The following is a 13,055-nucleotide window of genomic DNA, read 5'->3' on the forward strand; positions in this document are numbered from 1 at the left end:
TATATATGCGCCCAATCATTTCTTAAACATTCCCAAAACATGATGGGAAAAATGGTATCTCAAACATCTTTCAAAACACGAAATCCAATTCTTCGCTCACAAAACCGGACCCAGACGCTCTGAACCAAAAAAGGAGATCATTACTTCAACAGAACACGCTCCTCACTCGGCCTTCCACCGAGTACCCGGCTCTCCTCTTGAGATTTCCTCTCTCTTTCCTTCTCCTCTTGCTCCTTTTTCTTACTCTTCTTCTTTTGCAGCTTCGTGATCGCCTGCTCCGTCAACTCCTGTCTGAACATCTTCTCAATCACATCCTTCTTCCTTGTCCGTCGGTCCCCAATCCAAATCAACAAGCCCGCCGCAAAGTTACAACTCAACGAACAGCATAGAATCACAGTCGTGAGGGCAAACGGACGGACGCGGTAGTCAATGCCCCAGGTCGTTGCTCCCAGCGCAATCTGGAATAAAGAGTGGAAATCTAGCAGGATGACGACTGCGATCAAAATGCGCAGGGGAAAGGCGTGATGCGTTGTGGTCTCATGGGGTTTGTAGAAGGTATGTGACTTGGCGAACTTGCCTGCGTGATGCGTGAGGCTCTCTTGTTGCTTGGGGGTGAGAACGGAGAATTCGGCGGTATCTTCAGTTTTGGAGGTGTCTCCAGCCTTTTCGATGTCGATGTCTGCGTCTAGTTCCTCCTCGCGGCGTTCAGGGAGGTCGTTCTTATTTCGAAGTTTGGGAAGACGCTGCTTGCGGCGAAGTTTGTAGGTAAGGCGGTGGTAGCGGGCGATGAAAAACATGTGATAAGTGTCCACGGCGCGAAAAGGAGCAAGGCCATCTCCGACGATTGCAAATAGGGCAACGAGAATGTAGTCGATTACATTGATAACATAAAGTTGTTTCCCGCCAACGTTTATCCAACCTGTGACCCCATTGTCAGTGTTGGACAAGGCCATGAAGACAGATAAAACCTACCGATAAGGAATAATACCCAAGCAAGACCAAAAAGCGTGATTAACGTGGCGTATAACGTTACTAGAAATCCAAGAGCTAAAGGAAGTGGATTAGCCATGATTGAGCTCATCTCAGCCGCCGGTTCGACTCACGCTTCTTGACATATTGGATGAAGCCTTTTAAGCCCCGTTTGAAAGCGGACCTCCGCGAATGTAGCATGTGCCGAACATGATCGTTCAGTGCCCTTTTATCATCCGCACTCCAACCTTCTAGGGACACACCATCTGGCAATACGGCAAACCGCGATTCACTGAGGGTTGATGTAATAGTGTCCATGGTGCCGGTTCGCTCAAGCACTGGCCGAGCCCCATCCTTCTGAGGCTTCTCCCCTTCTGCAGGCCTGGCTGGCCGCTCTATTTGTGCATGGCCACGACTAGGGCCAGGAGTTATAGCGTAGGCAGGACGGCGGTTCACCCAATTCCCAAGGTCAGGAATAAAAAGGGAGTTTTGAACGTTAGTTAGGGTGGTAATGGTGGATACCTCGGGATCTATTGCTCATCTCAGTCGCACAATCCGCGTCTGTTTGTAATTGATATCTTACCGATAACATCTAGCAAGTTGACGACCTCTGCCTCGTACTCTCCCTGGGGCAAAGATGGGACCTCTATAGCACCATTATGCGTGGCAACACGGTTCAACCCGAGCATCGAACGTGCTCCACTGCTCATCCTCCGGATCCTCCCCCGACTGGCACCAAGTGTGCTATGTTTGTTCTCAATAGGTCGAAGAACGACACCTTGCGCTGGCTCTTCCGAAGCAAGCGATTGCTCGTGTTGGTTTGGGTGAGATCGTTGGCGACTTGGCTCTTCAGACAATGGTGACATGGGCGCCGCATTTCGACGGGCAGAGAGAGCGTTCTGGTCGAGCAGGCAATCGAGCGGAACGCGTTGGGGTTCGGAGCTACTTCGTCGCCTGGTTTCTGGGGGTTGAGGAGCCTGACTGGCGCCATGACGGGTATCAAGCCCTGGCGGCACGGCCTGGACGAGTAGTCGTTGGGTATTCGGGAGACGCATCAGCCGGATACTCGGGCGTCGCTCTGGACGACGCCCCGGTGGGTTCATGGGAGCAGCCAGGCGTGATGCATTGCCGGCATTAACTGAGGCCGGCGTGCGGTCATGGGCAATTTCAGCGCCATTGCTAGAAGCATCCACGGGATCATCGGCATGCTCAATGCGGTCCATTGGGTGGGCGTCGTTAGATCAAAGAGAGGTCTGTTTCTCGAGGCGGACAATGGTTATTGTCGCAGAACAGACACATCACGGCCTATATCAGATGAAAAGTCGGTAGGGTTGCAACCTAATAAACCGACCGTTTCCCAACCTCGACTTTTTGCCCCTTTGAGTCCCTGACCCGGATATTTTGATATCGTCAGCAACACGACGTCATCATGAATAACGAAGCGCCGATTAACCTTTTTCTGCCTCGTATCGCCGATTTCGGGGTTCTGGACCAGGAAGCTTAGGGCAATTCAATCTCATCAACAGAGAGAAGCGATTTGATAATCACAAGAATTATTAATATCTTGAACGAAGTGTCCCAAAGACCGGGAAATCTACTCTGTGAATCTGGCGTGAGGAAGAGACAGTGCATCGGATAAATGATCGTCCAGAGCCGCCCGGCTGATTATGTAAACTCACAGGCCGTATAATTGGCGCTAACCACATCGAGAACAGGTCTTGGCATCAATCTCGCGCTTGGAGGGGCAACGGCGAGGTCGAGACTTCATATGCCTATCGAACAAGGCAGAGCACAGTGCATGCGGGGTGCGTAGGCTGACATGGAGTACTTGGTGCGCTTTGCGCAAGTCCATGAGTCTTTTCGAAGACCAGAACTTGAAGCTCTTGCAATTGTGGCTGGTGTGGACTTGGAGGTCATTGAATATCATGAGGAAGTAAGTTTCTTGGAGACTTATTGTACGGTAGATGCTTGGAGCGCTAACCCGACTATAGTCCCCTTTCTGCGTTATCAAAGTTCCGGATGAGAAATCAGCGCGGGACCTGGTCTCCCGTAGCATACTAGTAAAATCCCTCTACGAGCTTTGGGGAAGAGGCCAAAACTATGAAGAAATGCACCAAGACGCTCAGCGACGTGCCAAGTTTGAAAAGCCTGAGTACAGGACTTGTTCATTCAAGTTCGATTTTGACTCCTATGCCGGGAAACGGTCATCCAAGGAGAAAATCCCCCTGATCCAGTCCTTTGCATATATGGGGCTTGAAGGGCCAATTATAATGGCCAATCCAGATGAGACGTTTATTGTCTTTGAGCTATATGACCGTCGTATACCTGTGGCTAAGCATAAAAAAGATGCCGCCGAGCCATTGCGGCTGTATTTTGGCAGGTGGTTAGCTGATGGCGCCAGAGATGTGGTAGACAGATATGATTTGAAAAAAAGGAGTTATATAAGTACCACGTCAATGGATTCGGAATTGAGCTTGGTATCGGCCAATATCACTCTTGCTGCCCCAGGGAAAGTGTTTTACGACCCTTTCGTTGGAACGGGAAGTTTCTGCGTCGCGGCAGCACATTTCGGGGCCTACACGTTCGGCTCCGATATTGATGCACGGAGTTTTAAAGGCCAAAAGGAGGAAGGGAAGCCCATTGGGGTCGTGAGGAATATGCTGCAATACGGACTCGAGGCTAATTACTTGGATGCTTTTACCTCTGACTTGACGAACACGCCGTTCAGAGACACATCCATATTCGATGGGATCATATGCGACCCCCCTTATGGCATCCGTGAAGGTTTGAAAGTCCTTGGAACAAGGGAAGGAAAGAATATCGGGCCGGTATACGTAGACGGAATACCGACCTATACGTAAGTTGTAGCTCCTCAAACCTTTCAGTCCTCGAAAGCTAACAACTGCATGCTTATCCGCAGCATGGAAGGCTACATTCACCCCAAGAAGCCTTATAGCTTTGAGGCCATGTTGGATGATATCCTAGACTTTGCAGCACGAACGTTGGTTCCGGATGGCCGACTTTCTTTCTGGATGCCTACCGCAAATGATGAAGACGTTGAGCTAGCTATACCCGCAAACCCATACCTGGAGCTGGTTAGTGTTTGCGTTCAACCATTCAACAAATGTACGTTTATTCCACACACGGTTGTGCAATGTGATAGCTAACATGGCGCCCAGGGTCTCGGCGCCTACTCACATATCGTAGATACCCAGAAGGCGAAACCCCAAAATATGAACCTCGCATCAAAGAGGCGCCTACTGGTACGACGGCAGACGAGTTGAACGCCTTCAGGAAAAAGGTATAAACATATCCAAAGGTTGCCCTGTGTAAAGTTTCTTAGGCTAATGAGATTGCTCCAGTACTTTCAGCGCTTCACGCCTAAACCCAACAATTCCTCAACCTCGTAAAGTGGAAGAGCCGCTGGCGTTGTCATCTTAGACAAGACTTTAACGGCGATATCCCATTAGATATGTATGTACTGTACAGTCAAGGTGTATGAACTGTTTTTCTATTTAATCAGGGCTCATGAATCATAGTTTCCCGAGTCGAGATGAGGAAAATCCTTCCTCGAAGCAATCCTCATCAAGGTCGACGCCATCTGTCTCCTTGATCTTCGCAACCTCCTTCGCGAGTTCTGCCCTCAACTGGGTGGCTAGTTTCTGCCCTTCGTCGTCTTCGAGTTCATCGCGTTGACCTCGACCAAACATCACCCAGCTCATTTTTGAGGGCGTGATCTTTTCCAGTGGTGGCCTGGGGATGATATGGAAATGCGCATGAGGAACTGTTTGCGCCGCTCGGAGGCCTATCGAGGGTTAAAAGGAACCATGACATCAGACGGAAGGCAGACAACGAACCGTTATTCTGTACTACATTCCAGTGTGCTGGGTCGTCACCACGTTCATCAGGTTCTGTGCCTAGAATTGTTCTCACGACTACCCTAGAGATGATAGGAAGCCATTTCCCAAGCTGGACAACCCCTCAGATTTAAAATCATTAGCTGCTCAGTCCCAGGGTCAAAACCTCCCGAGAAGTAGATTAAACCAGTCAAGTCAATAGATCTAGAGCACCAGTGCCGTCTGAATAGAAAAGGAGACACCCACCTCTTTTCCTTCCCTTACATTCACCTCCCCCAGATTCCGAAAATGCCGCCTCGGAATCACCAGGACGTGCCCTCTTGTCAGCGGCATGATGTCCAAAAAGGCAAGCACATGTTTAGTTGAGAGGATTATATGTGTTTCTGGCGGGTTGTCATGAAGTCCAGGCGGACACTGGGCCGGCGAAGAGGGAGGCCAAGGGACATGTGCGGATGCAATGGCGCAGAAGGGACAAGTTGGAGAGTAAAGAGATGGCTGGGACATCTGCAACGCTGTGTCTTTTCCCCTGTTTAGTTACTTGTTACGGAGCGAAACCTTTAATTCTGTTCCTTTGGTCGCATTAAGCTGATAGATGCGCTCGGTTCGGCATTCGGATATTCACACTCTTGATGACTGAGCACATTCTGTTTGGACTGTTTGTATCATCAACTATCACCATCCATAATGAAGCCGTATTTGAGCGGCGGGATAATGAAGAAATATATCACTGTTTTGAAACTCTATGCTAGCCTTTCGAATTCAAAACCCTTGCCGGTAGAAGAACTGTGATGGAATCAAAGCCGCACCTTTCACCATGCAGTGCATGATGCCCTCACAACCCAGCGTACAGCTGGTTTGATTTTTATATCGCTCTCTACAATGCTCTGGTCGTGGACGCCTGCAGGAGCAGCCGGAGCGGTCGAAGCAGAGCCTTGCTGCCCGGCGGCCGCTGCCTTGTTTCCCTTTGTCGATTCCTAGTCAGATCTGGCAAGAGTACTCTGTTGCTAGCTTGCGATGCATACCTTTCTCACTGGCCCAAAGATGCCCCTGCTGGAAGGACTCTGTCACTATTCAGATTATCTTCCATACAGCATAAACACTGGTTTTTATGCACCCGGAGTCATTTCGCGTATCTAAGCCAGCTCTAAGACCGCCTTATCTCTTCCTTCACGGGATCTATCGGTGTTATACCACGATTGTCATCACCTCGCGCCCGTCAACGCTGATAAGATAATGGACTCTTCTATCTTTGCACAGATTACCTCGGGCTTGAACAGCTCGGCCTTCCTTTCAGTCCCTAGTTACAAAAGCGAGACTGGTCGCATATGCAGCTTAGAGATCATTCAACAGCCTACCCGGACTAGGATGTGTGGTTTTGGTGACACTGTCAGTGCCCTTAGCTTTTGTCTTACGCTGGCTAGTAAAGAGTCTAACGGAGTCTTCATAACATGTGCAGGCCCGCTGGCCAATCAATCCGCCACCATCTGCTCGTCTTCTGGTTCTTGATGAAGCCACGGGAGAGAAAATCAATGCGGCGTAAGGTCTCCATTCCGCAGCTTCGTGTATTCAAGCCACTAAATGAATGGCTGATTGTGCAGGGCTGTTGATATTTCCGGTGTTGTTGTCATAGTTGACCTCCTCGATGCTGACGGAACCACCTCGACGAACCTTGTTGAATACTCTCTAACCGACCCAGCAGTCACAGCGACGTCTTTTATAGGGGGTCGGTTAGGTAATGCATCAGGCTCACCTAGTTATGACGCCGCTGCACCTGTGCCACCGAGCAAGCAACTAGGGACAGCATCAGCAGATGGATATGCCGCAAGAAGGGTCCGGAGTAATATGGTTGGCCGTAATATTTCTAAAGCTATCATATTAGCGGAAGCCCCAGAGCAGGAAATTTGGTTCTTTCTAACGGACCTGGGTATTCGGGCAGCGGGCAATTATAGGTAGGTGAATTCATTATCGTGCGTACATCCATGTCCTTGTCACGACTAACCTTGCAACTAGATTACAGATGAATGTTGTGGATGTCAACCCAGTTAATCCTGTGTCTGAAGACTTCGATGGAATTACTGTAACTGCCAGGGCCGTCTCAGATGTGTTTGAAGTTTTCGATCCAGATATCCCGGCGTGATGGAAGGTCGTGCAATCAACAAACTCTTCATAGGATAGTGAGTAGGATCTCGCTGGTTTCGAACTACGCGAGGGACTAAGATGGCCTTTGACGGCATCAACCGTTTAAAACGATGGTGATAGCGATCGGAATTGTAACGCGGAATCGCGGATTTGAAATAGCGAGGTTAGGCAAGAAGAGCAACGGTAGCAACAAGAGAGCATGTATAGTTACAGTAAAATGTCCTTTTGCTTTTATTGATATGCTTTTTGATCGCAACAACTGAAAAAAGTCCTATTCAAGAACGTAAGGGTAACTATATGTGGAACTTTTGGTCGATGAATCAATATGGCTTCTTCGAGCGTTTTCCATGAATTAACCACACTTGGAAGGCGAGTTCTCAGTGGAAGTAGATTGACATAGCGCCCTTGCACTGCCTATGCATCAGAGTTGACTCGCCTGTACCCTTGGGAATGCAACCCAGATGGTCTGTAGCCGCTTATAGGATGGCGCCAGGGGGGTGCCGTTGAAAGCTCTGTTCCGCCAAAATGTGCTCGAATACACCAGGATACATATCCCAATTTCCTGCTGACATGCAAAAGAAAATGGGACGGGTTTGGAACCATACAGGAATACAATTTGCAGGCGAAAGACGGAAGATGCATATGTACACGCGAACAGAACAGTCGGACCCGACAAAAACAGTCAAACCCGCAAGCGCCAGAGTAAAAAAGCAACAAGACAAAGAAAGCAAAACCCAGCAGGGATAAAAAACACCCACAGCTGCACACATCGCTTTTCTTGCGGACACCCATTCGGCCCTGAACCCTCCCACTCCACTACCAATCCCGCAAAGTCAATGCGAACAACTGCCACAAAGATGCTGATCACTACGGGAATTTCCCTTGCGGCCTAGACATCTGTAGGGACAAGAGTCACATTGACCGCTCCCAGATAGTAAACAGAAGAATCGGATGCAATTAGACACCGACGCCATATAAGCTTTAACATGAAATTGTAAAATCAAGCAACCGGATCAATAGACAAATGTAGTACGAATGCTTTCCAACCGCGATCCACTCAACACCATCGAATCAAGAAAAAAGAGATGAAAATTATGAGATCGGGAACAGTTCGTCGAGTTTGAGAGGGGGTCGTCACAAGGAACAGGCCCGATGAACAGATGATTGTGAATAAAGTTCGCACAAAAGGGCGCGGATAACATGTCGTCGTATCAAATCCACTTGGGGAGTAACCAAAAACAAGAGCAGGTGTGGCATGTCCGCAGAGCATCGCATTAGCTGGTCAACGCCGGCCGGAACCCATTAGAGCCTATAAAAATTGCAGACAAGGGCAGTCGACAATCATGATCGGCACATTGTCAATCAGCTGTATGCTTGACGACTTTCTTGGGGCTGTTTATCATCTTTGTTCAAATATAGAGACCGGTATCTTTTGGCCCAGTGGCGCGCATGGAGGGAAGCTACAAATAAGCATTAGGATGAGTTCCTATCTGTATAACAAACGCGAAGTAAACTCTACCTTTCAAGAAGCGTTTGCTAGCATACTTCCTGTAAAACGCTTCATGGGCGACAGGACGATAGAGGTAGTCGATCATAAGGTGAAAGACAGGAAGGATTTCCGATTTAGTATATCCGGCATAGTACGCAATTGTCTCGTCCTATTAAAATTAATATAATACTCGGATCCCGGACAGCATCGCAACTTACCCACGGGCCGCGCTCAAGGATCAGTCGAGCAAAATACATGGCAGCAGCAGCAATATGGCTTTGCCTATAACACATAAAGCGGTGATCTAACAAGCTGATCTCCATTAAATATTTGCCAAAGGTTCGAGTATGAACGTCGTAATTGTCTGCTTTCGAAATCCTTCGCAGGAAGTTCATAGGATTTGGGTAGCTAATATCGTAGTTAAGGGTTGCGAGGATATGTCGTTCTGCATCGAGGATTTCTTTGTCGGAGAATGTTTCGTCGGCGACATGGCTGAACATGGCGACATGAGGCGAGAGGACTTCTTCATATTTAGCGGCAATGAACATGGCGGCGACACCAACAAGTTGCAGACGATCAAGAGCAACCATGTCGATAGACAAAAAGCGGTCAATAATGTTGACGGTAAGGAAAAGAGTTTCGGGTAACAAGCGAAATCTGGTATGGACCTCAATGAGCCAGTCGACCAAGATACCTCTCATTTTCCATTCCAATTCTTCTTGATGTTCGATGTAATTTGGGCTGGGCATCGTTTGGGGTTCAATTTCTCTGAGGTAGTCGAAAATTTCCACGGCGTATTCGGACACCATCAAGGGATCATAGAGGTCATCGGCATCTAGGTTTATCGCTTTCTCTGGGATTTTTGTTTTTGGCTCGGGTTCCTTTTCCACCAGCTCCTCTGATTCTGGGTCTGATTCAGCATGTTCCTCAAATCTTGTAGTTTTCTTTCCACTGTCAATCCTCTTCCGTGGTGGCTCTTCAGTGGCCTCATGGTTTTCATTAGCAGCAAGGGGCTTTTGACTTTGTTGCCGCTTTAGCTGCGCGCTTCCCATCACGCCTGAACCACTTCCTGGCCTTTTGGGCTCAACTTCACGCTTATTCGCGTCTCTCACTCCTAATGCGGATCTGGCAGTATTGTTGCGTGTAACCTTTTGCACTCCTCCGGTTTGGGTTGTAGCTTTGGAAGTCAATCCAACCCTGCTTGTCGACTTCTTCACTTCTTTTGAGTCATTTGACTCAATGTTGTCTGCCTTGTTGACATTGCTCACATCTCCCAATGCGGCACGCTTCCGTTGAATTCCAGTGTTGGCGGCAGTGAGAGTGCTTTTCTTTGATTGAAGAGGCTTCTTCGTAGCCGTGAGATTCACTTGACTGTCCGGGCCGGCCAGGGCAGCGGCCTTTGCTCGAGTAAGACGCGTCGTGGTTGCATTTTCATCATTTTCATTGGCAATGGCACGTTGCCGTAAACTTCTAGCCTGTGGAGCTGTGAGCATCCTGAAAAGAAACGAAGTGGTGCCAACTGATATCGAATTGAAGTTATTGTGAACTAGTATTGACTTACAGGTGGCATATTGACGAAGCTACTGCATTCACTGAATACTAGGAAGCAGGGAGTCGTAGCTAGACAGTTAAGTGTCAGCAGGTGGTGCAAGAAGCATATCGGATTTTGGTCATCATAGGGTCGCCTACTTTGTGTAAACAAGGATAATCTCCTCCAAATACGCGGTATTGGAGTGAGGGAAAGGGCAAGCGAGAATCCTGGGGTTCGGCTAGACCTTTTATTGTTGTGATGAAAGGTCAAAGGAGTCAAAGCCTTTTGTTGACCCGGTTTCTGTAGCTATGGGAGGTGCCACGGGTTAGCGTGACACAGCTCAAGGGAAACAGAATTAGGTAGCTGGCGGGCCGAATTGAACTCCAAGTAAAACAACAATAAAGGAGTATGGGCACTCAGGAAGTATCTATTCTTACTTGATGTTTTTGGAGTGTTGTTGTTTTGGTTTGGTGGTGAGGGCACGTCGAAAGTTGCTTGAAGTCTCGCGTGGGATATGGCGTCGAGTTTGAGCGGCTGCCTCCAATTCTTCGCGTCTGAGTATATAGAATTGTAGAATTATCGTGATATGGAGGGGGATAAAGGCTGCACGGTATCAGCAGAAATTAAGACGAGAGGAGCAGAGAAGAATACAAGCAAAAAGCAAAGGGGACAGTCATCAAGGAAGCTGGTGATGAAGGAAGTCAAGCGAACAAAAGCGTTTTTTATTCTGTGGTTGTGCATACACGCTGAATACAGGCCAGGAACACCACTCTGTACGGAAATCGCCCACCAAGTTGTGGTATTGACCCAGCAACAACGTAACAGCATTACCAGAGTGGAGACCACAGCGCAACACAAAGAGCGGGCAACAGGGGCTGCTGGCCGCCAAAACAAACCCGTTGTCCCGGTAACACACGGGTTCTGAGTAAGGATGTTCTCGAAATACCAAAACACCGTGACGTGACTGCGTTACGGTCACGCGCCGCGCCAAGTACCTTGCCAGAAACGGTTAAGCTCAGCAGCTGCTGACTCATTGTAGCCTTACTGTCTTGGGCCTAGCACACTAAGAGCATTATATAATCCGACCCGTAGTCACGTGGATTTGGGCCCGATCCGAAGATTTTCATCACAGAGCTTGAGATGTCTCTGGCCGTTCAAGCTCAGCAAGATCAATTGGGGGGCATTGGCTTGAAACCTCTGGATATTGCTTTTGTTTCCAGAGTGCTCTTCAATTGCCAGCTTCAAGTGGTTCAACCTTTTGCACAAGGGCCATACTGTTCTCCCAACCCAATTATCTCCCAACTGATCGGTGAATCGCAATGCTTCAACCTCGCATACCCTTGCGGGGTCTCCAGCATTCCTGCAAATACTTTTCTTCCCTTCTGTCGCGGACATATGCCACCGTTGTTGAATCACAACCTGCTGCGCCGGAAGCGTCAGTGGACACAATCAGCTCCTTCGTTCCGCCGCCTTCTCATGCCAAGGGAGGAGCCGAGATTCGACGGTACAAACCGCGCACTCCCGGGTTAAGGCACCTTCGAAGACCGGTAAACGACCATCTATGGAAGGGACGACCGATCCACGAATTAACGTTCCCCAAAAAAGGTCAAGGGAAAGGCGGCAGAAACAACACTGGACATATCACCGTTCGGCATCGAGGAGGCGGCCACAAGCGAAGAATACGGATGGTTGACTTCAACAGAAAAGAGCCAGGGCCGCACCTGGTAGAAAGAATCGAACACGATCCCAACCGGTCTGCGCATATCGCTCTCATCCGATCCAAACTTACGAAAAAACGCAGCTATATCATCGCGACTGAAGGCATGCGGGCGGGCGACGTTGTGCAGAGTTATCGGGCTGGTATCCCACAAGACCTGTGGGACAGTATGGGTGGTGTTATTGATCCTGGTGTTTTGGCTGCAAGAACTGCCTGGCGGGGCAACTGTCTGCCGCTCCATATGATTCCGATTGGAACATTGGTGTACAATGTTGGATTGCATAAGGACAAGGGAGGACAGCTCTGTCGCAGCGCCGGTACCTTTGCGACCATTGTCGCAAAGGCATTTGAAGGATTTGACCCCGAATCAGACGTAATCACAGATGAAAGAGGGGAAACAAAACATTTGACTCTTCAGGACAAGCACAGGTTGAAGAAATTGTCAGAGCATGTGACTCTTCGCCTACAAAGTGGTGAAATTCGGCTCATCCACAAGGATTGCTGTGCAACCATTGGCGTTGCAAGCAACGAAAATTATCATTATAGACAGCTGGGCAAGGCTGGTCGCAAGCGTTGGCTAGGCATTCGGCCAACAGTTCGTGGTCTTGCCATGAACGCTATGGATCATCCTCACGGTGGTGGTCGAGGCAAATCGAAGGGTAATGTCCATCCCAAGAGTCCTTGGGGTTTGCCGGTATGTACCCTATGGACCTATTTCCTCGCTTGTCGGCTTGCTCACTGGTGATCCCTCAATAGGCAAAATCAGGTTATAAAACTCGACCGAAACGCAAGGTTAACAAGATGGTTGTCACCCCCAGACCGCGCAACCAAGGCAAGCGTCGTAGAGGTTACAACTAAAGCCGCAAAGAATTCCTCGATGGAAACCTCCCTCTATTTCCCACGAGCGTTTTGTACTATTAGCATGACGGTAAACATCATTTGCCAGGATGGGGTTAAGCACGGTCTTCATTGCACCTCATTTACATTAGACTATCTCCGCCGGCTTCTGGTCTGTATATTCATATTTATTTATTTGATGCATGAGAGACTTTGGAATGAAAGCTATGGGGTTGGCTGGGCGAGTGTTTGAGATATTTTGACTCTGATATCGTGTGAATTACCCACATTCGGCTCGTATTTTCGTCATAGTCAAGCGTACGGGTTATTACCAAAATTACGGCCATAAAGCCAGTGATCACACGCACATGTGTATACACTAGTGTAACTATCGTACTCAATCGGACACGCCAACGCACGGTCGCGTCAACCAACACGAAGTGAAGACCAGGCACCACCAAAGCTGCGAAACGCGACATCACAACCCAATTAACTACTGAGGGAAACGCTGGAGAA

The 13,055-nt window shown here is 48.8% G+C and overlaps 6 protein-coding genes across 6 annotated transcripts; 3 read left to right on the forward strand and 3 right to left on the reverse strand.

Moving 5' to 3' along the window:
* Nucleotides 1-140: 140 nt before the first annotated feature.
* UREG_05368 (uncharacterized protein) lies at nucleotides 141-2,192 on the reverse strand (the record flags this gene model as incomplete). Its single annotated transcript, XM_002584633.1, has 4 exons — nucleotides 141-919; nucleotides 973-1,047; nucleotides 1,104-1,499; nucleotides 1,553-2,192. The coding sequence occupies 4 exons, from the start codon at nucleotides 2,190-2,192 to the stop codon at nucleotides 141-143; spliced, it is 1,890 nt and encodes a 629-aa protein (XP_002584679.1).
* Nucleotides 2,193-2,788: 596 nt separating this feature from the next.
* On the forward strand, nucleotides 2,789-4,379 carry UREG_05369 (uncharacterized protein; the record flags this gene model as incomplete). Its single annotated transcript, XM_002584634.1, has 5 exons — nucleotides 2,789-2,902; nucleotides 2,961-3,826; nucleotides 3,890-4,095; nucleotides 4,149-4,270; nucleotides 4,332-4,379. The coding sequence occupies 5 exons, from the start codon at nucleotides 2,789-2,791 to the stop codon at nucleotides 4,377-4,379; spliced, it is 1,356 nt and encodes a 451-aa protein (XP_002584680.1).
* A 123-nt stretch (nucleotides 4,380-4,502) lies between these two features.
* Nucleotides 4,503-5,159, reverse strand: UREG_05370 (uncharacterized protein; the record flags this gene model as incomplete). Its single annotated transcript, XM_002584635.1, has 3 exons — nucleotides 4,503-4,774; nucleotides 4,827-4,938; nucleotides 5,091-5,159. 3 exons carry the CDS (start codon nucleotides 5,157-5,159, stop codon nucleotides 4,503-4,505), a joined length of 453 nt encoding a protein of 150 aa, XP_002584681.1.
* A 900-nt stretch (nucleotides 5,160-6,059) lies between these two features.
* UREG_05371 (uncharacterized protein) lies at nucleotides 6,060-6,963 on the forward strand (the record flags this gene model as incomplete). The annotated part of the gene is made up of 4 exons (XM_002584636.1): nucleotides 6,060-6,212; nucleotides 6,283-6,362; nucleotides 6,425-6,775; nucleotides 6,837-6,963. 4 exons carry the CDS (start codon nucleotides 6,060-6,062, stop codon nucleotides 6,961-6,963), a joined length of 711 nt encoding a protein of 236 aa, XP_002584682.1.
* Nucleotides 6,964-8,425: 1,462 nt separating this feature from the next.
* On the reverse strand, nucleotides 8,426-10,024 carry UREG_05372 (G2/mitotic-specific cyclin-B; the record flags this gene model as incomplete). The annotated part of the gene is made up of 3 exons (XM_002584637.1): nucleotides 8,426-8,623; nucleotides 8,673-9,929; nucleotides 10,016-10,024. The coding sequence occupies 3 exons, from the start codon at nucleotides 10,022-10,024 to the stop codon at nucleotides 8,426-8,428; spliced, it is 1,464 nt and encodes a 487-aa protein (XP_002584683.1).
* A 1,280-nt stretch (nucleotides 10,025-11,304) lies between these two features.
* On the forward strand, nucleotides 11,305-12,560 carry UREG_05373 (60S ribosomal protein RML2; the record flags this gene model as incomplete). The annotated part of the gene is made up of 2 exons (XM_002584638.1): nucleotides 11,305-12,396; nucleotides 12,459-12,560. 2 exons carry the CDS (start codon nucleotides 11,305-11,307, stop codon nucleotides 12,558-12,560), a joined length of 1,194 nt encoding a protein of 397 aa, XP_002584684.1.
* Between the last annotated feature and the right edge of the window lie 495 nt (nucleotides 12,561-13,055).

This window comes from Uncinocarpus reesii, genomic scaffold, assembly GCF_000003515.1.
Source record: "Uncinocarpus reesii 1704 scaffold_3 genomic scaffold, whole genome shotgun sequence".
Lineage (NCBI taxonomy): Eukaryota > Fungi > Ascomycota > Eurotiomycetes > Onygenales > Onygenaceae > Uncinocarpus > Uncinocarpus reesii.